The 6,000-nt window shown below is 44.2% G+C and overlaps 1 protein-coding gene across 1 annotated transcript; it reads left to right on the plus strand.

The window, feature by feature from the left end:
* The first annotated feature begins 5,291 nt into the window (after nucleotides 1-5,291).
* On the plus strand, nucleotides 5,292-5,708 carry ucn3l (urocortin 3, like). Its single transcript, XM_060903719.1, has one exon. It carries the CDS (start codon nucleotides 5,292-5,294, stop codon nucleotides 5,706-5,708), a length of 417 nt encoding a protein of 138 aa, XP_060759702.1.
* Nucleotides 5,709-6,000: the final 292 nt, after the last annotated feature.

A 6,000-nucleotide genomic window follows, 5' to 3' on the forward strand; every position in this document is an offset into this window, starting at 1 on the left:
ATGAGGTGATTTTAAATTTCATGACAACAACACATCTCAAAAAAGTTGGGACAAGGCCATGTTTCCCACTGTGAGACATCCCCTTTTCTCTTTACAACAGTCTGTAAACGTCTGGGGACTGAGGAGACAAGTTGCTCAAGTTTAGGGATAGGAATGTTAACCCATTCTTGTCTAATGTAGGATTCTAGTTGCTCAACTGTCTTAGGTCTTTTTTGTCGTATCTTCCGTTTTATGATGCGCCAAATGTTTTCTATGGGTGAAAGATCTGGACTGCAGGCTGGCCAGTTCAGTACCCGGACCCTTCTTCTACGCAGCCATGATGCTGTAATTGATGCAGTATGTGGTTTGGCATTGTCATGTTGGAAAATGCAAGGTCTTCCCTGAAAGAGACGTCGTCTGGATGGGAGCATATGTTGCTCTAGAACCTGGATATACCTTTCAGCATTGATGGTGTCTTTCCAGATGTGTAAGCTGCCCATGCCACACACACTAATGCAACCCCATACCATCAGAGATGCAGGCTTCTGAACTGAGCGCTGATAACAACTCGGGTCGTCCTTCTCCTCTTTAGTCCGAATGACACGGCGTCCCTGATTTCCATAAAGAACTTCACATTTTGATTCGTCTGACCACAGAACAGTTTTCCACTTTGCCACAGTCCATTTTAAATGAGCCTTGGCCCAGAGAAGACGTCTGCGCTTCTGGATCGTGTTTAGATACGGCTTCTTCTTTGAACTATAGAGTTTTAGCTGGCAACGGCGGATGGCACGGTGAATTGTGTTCACAGATAATGTTCTCTGGAAATATTCCTGAGCCCATTTTGTGATTTCCAATACAGAAGCATGCCTGTATGTGATGCAGTGCCGTCTAAGGGCCCGAAGATCACGGGCACCCAGTATGGTTTTCCGGCCTTGACCCTTACGCACAGAGATTCTTCCAGATTCTCTGAATCTTTTGATGATATTATGCACTGTAGATGATGATATGTTCAAACTCTTTGCAATTTTACACTGTCGAACTCCTTTCTGATATTGCTCCACTATTTGTCGGCGCAGAATTAGTGGGATTGGTGACCCTCTTCCCATCTTTACTTCTGAGAGCCGCTGCCACTCCAAGATGCTCTTTTTATACCCAGTCATGTTAATGACCTATTGCCAATTGACATAATGAGTTGCAATTTGGTCCTCCAGCTGTTCCTTTTTTGTACCTTTAACTTTTCCAGCCTCTTATTGCCCCTGTCCCAACTTTTTTGAGATGTGTTGCTGTCATGAAATTTCAAATGAGCCAATATTTGGCATGAAATTTCAAAATGTCTCAGTTTCGACATTTGATATGTTGTCTATGTTCTATTGTGAATACAATATCAGTTTTTGAGATTTGTAAATTATTGCATTCCATTTTTATTTACAATTTGTACTTTGTCCCAACTTTTTTGGAATCGGGGTTGTACTACAGTAAAGTACTTAAAAAATGTGTTTGTCTTAAAGTTTGACTTGTTGCAAAGCTGCTACACATACAGCCGTGATGTTGTAGAGCGCAGCATTCATGCTGATGTTAGGCTGGTTTTAATTTTATCAAACTTTTTTTTTTTGTCTGATCATGTCACGGCTTGCAGCAGCTCTTAACACAGAAGGAGTTTGACCCCAAAAAAAGGCATCATACCAGGAATTATAGGTTGCTGAAATTGTTCATTAAAATTATAAAAATCAATTATTTATTTAATAAACACCTTTCTGGCAAACTGACCGCTTCACTAAAAAATAATCTGCCTAGAATGAATCATGTTTCTGAGGCCCGGTTTAATTTTACTGACTGGGCACAATTTTGCTTCCTGTTTTTTTTTTTTTTAATCAAGAAAGAAATACATTTTCAGCATCACTTTAAATGTTGTTAGTGATGTGTTAAATTAATTCCCCAAATTAAAATGCCACCATACATACTGTATCGCTTAGTGACTAATTTTTGCTATAAAAAACTAAAAATATGGTGAATGTTGCCATAATATAACTCGTAACAGTAAAGAAAATGAAGTTTTTGCATTTTCATGCTGAGCAGTTCATTATTTTCATAATTATGTGACATCATTTATCAAATAGTTTTTTTTCCATTTAGAAATCATTAATGTTAGATATATATTGTTAAAACACCTGTTAATATTAGATTAGATTAGATTAGATTAGATTAGATTAGATTAGATTAGATTAGATTAGATAGAACTTTATTGATCCCTTTGGGAGGGTTCCCTCAGGGAAAGTAAAATTCCAGCAGCATCCAGTAGTTTAGGTTTAATGGCTGGGATGAGGCTCAGCACCTCCAAGTCCGTGGCCATGGCACTCAGCCGGAAACAGGTGGCGTGCCTCCTCCAGGTCAGGGGGGAGTCGCTACCTAAAGTGGAGGAGTTTAAGTATCTTGGGGTTTTGTTCACGAGTGAGGGTTGGGGGAGCGGGAGTTGGACAGATGGATCAGGGCAGCGTCAGCAGTGATGTGGACACTAAAACGGTCTGTTGTGGTGAAGAGAGAGCTGAGCCAAAAGCAAAGCTCTCAATTTACTGGTCCATCTACATTCCCACCCTCACCTATGATCACGAGCTGTGGGTAGTGACCGAAAGAATGAGATTGCAGATACAAGTGGTAGAAATGAGTTTTCTCTGCAGGGTGGCTGGGCTCTCCCTTAGAGACAGGGTGAGAAGCTCGGTCATTCGGGAGAGACTCGGAGTAGAACCACTGCTCCTCCACATCGAAAGGAGTCAGTTGAGGTGATTTGGGCACCTTGTTAGGATGCCCCCTAGACGCCTCCCAAGGGAGGTTTTCTGGGCATGCCCCACCGGGAGGAGACCCCAGGGCAGACCCAGGACATGCTGGAGAGATTACATCTCTCGGCTGGCCTGGGAATGCCTCAGTATTCCCCCAGAAGAGCTGGTGGAGGTGGCCAGGGAGAGGGAAGTCTGGGCTGCTCTGCTTAGGCTGCTATCCCTGCGACCCAGATCCAGATAAGCGGTAGAAGATGGATGGATGGATGGATGGATGGATGGATAGGTTTAACTTGGGGGTGGCACGGTGGTGTCATGGTCATCATTGTCGCCTCACAGCAAGAAGGTTCTGGGTTTGAGCCCAGTGGCCGACAGCAGGCTTTCTGTGTGGAGTTTGCATGTTCTCCCCGTGTCTGTATGGGTTTCCTCCGGGTGCTCCGGTTTTCTCCAAAGACATGCAGGTTAGGATAATTGGTGGCTCTAAATTGAGCGTAGGTGTGAATGTGAGTGTGAATGGTTGTGTGTCTCTATGTGTCAGCCCTGTGATGACCTGGCGACTTGTCCAGGGTGAACCCCGCCTTTCGCCCGTAGTCAGCTGGGATAGGATCCAGCTCACCCGTAACCCTGTAGAACAGGATAAGCGGCTACAGATGATGGATGGATGGATGGATGGATGGATGGATGGATGGATGGATGTTTAACTTGTTTAGATTTTTATTGTTACACTGCACATTCAAAACATTTCATTTCACTCACCTTAGACACTTCACACATCTTTCACATGTAGTTGACTTTTTATGTGTAGTGCACATTTTTTTTAATTTTTGTTTTTGCACCTGATTGTCTTTTAACATCTAGCACATTTGGTCATGCTTCCACACATTATTTTTGCATGATTGACTTTTATTGCTGTTTCACAACAGGGGTGTCTGATTTTATTTTTCAGATGTGATTTTCCTCACGTGAGTAATTCTTTTTCACGACATCACACATTGTTTACTTGAGTTCATTTTTAGACCATAACATGTTGAAATGCTCAATCATGTGTTGTTGTTGTTGTTGTTGTTTTCTTTACTACTCACATAATCACATATGAAAAACATTTTGGAGTGGCATGTCAATATTTGGGTATACACACTCACTGGCCACTTTATCAGGAACACTCATACATCCACCTGCTGTCTGTTTTCTGCAGTTCTCTAATCAGCTGATCCCTTGATGCATAAAATCCCGCAGATACAAATCAAGAGCTTCAGTTAATGTTCACAATGTTCAAACATCAGAACGGGAAAAATTGTGATCTCACAGTGAAGTGTGACTTTCTTTCTTTCACTGTGGCATGGGTGTTGTTTTGAACCAGATGGTTCGAGTTGGTTTGAGTATTTCAGAAACTGCTGATCTCCTGGGGTTTTCACACACAACAGAATGGTGCGAAAAATAAAAAACATCGAGTGAGTGAGCGAGCGAGCGACAGTTCTGTGGATGGAAACAAATGCCTTGTTGATAAGAGAGGGTCAGAGGAAAATGGACAGATTGGTTCAAACTGCCAGGAAGGAAAGAAATAGCAACTCATATAATCATTCTTTACAACTGTGGTGAGCAGAAAAGCATCTCGGCATGCACCAGAAGAACACATTGGGTTCCACTCCTGCAGCCAAGAACTGCAAGATCTTAGAATCAACAACAACAACAACAAGTTCCTATTAAAGTGGCCAGTGAGTGTAGAAGTCAAGGCAGTTTTATTACTATAGCACGATAGACTGAGAAAGTGATCTGGCTGTGGGATGAGAAGAAAGAAGATGTTCGACTCCACTGCCTCCATCACTGACCTGCGTTACGCGCTACAGCTGAATGAAAGAGTCCGAACCTGTTCTGTGGGTGGAGGGGTTGGGAAGAGGAAAAGTTTATGGCCCCTACTCATCCCTGAACCTTTTCCCTGAGTATTTACAGCAGTTTTGGACGTGTGACGTTGCTGCTCGTGTAATCGGGCTGTGCTAAATGCCACCCCGCCGCGCGGACTCTCCGTCCATCCGCCATCTGCTTCAGTTTGACTGGAGGAAGCGCGCTGTGCGCATTAACCAGTGCAACTTTGTGCTGCATGCAACTCTGACTGAGTGGCTTCACGTCCGTTTTTTGGCACTTCTTCTTCTTCTTCTTCATTCACCCGGGATCTGTTTTTCAGCTGATCAGGTTTTGGAGCAGGTACCTTTCCTCACTAGTCCTTGGTGCGTTTTGCGCGCAGTGGCACTGTTTCAGTTCAGGACAAACAGATGCGTAGCAGTTTGTCAATTTCCTGATTACTTAATGTACAAGACTGAACACTGTGTTCCTGATTAAAAGGTAATACACTGTCAGGTGCAGTATATCCAGAAGTTTACTTTTTTTAAGGATTTTGGATGTCAGTTAGGATTTTGTCTCTCTTAGGTAAGGGTTCATGGTCGTGGAGAGTTTTATGGATCCGCTCAGCTGTAGCCTGTATTTTAGAAAGTAAAGTCTAAACGTGCGTCTTTCTGCCCGACAGGAGAGTCTAGAGGATAGAAGATGCAGTCTCTGAGGACTGTCCTCCTCGTCCTGGCTGTGCTCTGCACCCCGGTCTCCAGCCTCTGTTTGCGCGCGTACGACTCCGACTCGGGCTTCCTGTGCGACGGCGAGCTGCTTTCCAGCGCGGACGCGGAACGAGTCGTGAACGCGCCGTACGACGGCCAGGAGACGCCCGAGGAGTCGCGCGAGAGGCGAACTTTACCCGGCTCCAGCTACAAGTTTCTGAGCCACACGTTGCTCAGGAGCAAGCTGTACGGCAGCGGTGCGAGGAGTGACCGGCGCAGCAGGGTGACCCTGTCCCTGGACGTGCCCACCAACCTCATGAACGCGCTCTTCGACATCGCCAGAGCCAAGAACCTGCGCGCCAAAGCTGCGCACAACGCGCGCCTCATGGCGCAGATCGGCAAGAGGAGGTGAACCTCCTGCGCGCTCCCTGGGCTCTTCTCCTCTTTTTTTTTTTTTTAATTGTGCGTGTGCTAATTCATATTATTTAATTGCCTCGAGTATTAGCAATAACAAACAGTACAGCACAGTGAGATGAACAGAGATGTGTACATTTAATCTGAGGACATTCAGAAACGCTTCATGTGGCTTTCATGAATAAACTATTTTTTAAAACATGTCCAGACTCTGTATATGCTTTATACGTATATTCCTGAAAAAAAAATGCATGTTATTGCAGCCTACATGTTGACTTCTACAAAATTCT

The sequence above is a fragment of the Neoarius graeffei genome, chromosome 21, assembly GCF_027579695.1.
Source record: "Neoarius graeffei isolate fNeoGra1 chromosome 21, fNeoGra1.pri, whole genome shotgun sequence".
NCBI classification, from domain to species: Eukaryota; Metazoa; Chordata; class Actinopteri; order Siluriformes; family Ariidae; genus Neoarius; species Neoarius graeffei.

Excerpts from the sequence above, each read along its gene's own strand:
- ucn3l (XM_060903719.1), top strand. The coding sequence starts at position 5,292 with ATGCAGTCTCTGAGGACTGTCCTCCTCGTCCTGGCTGTGCTCTGCACC.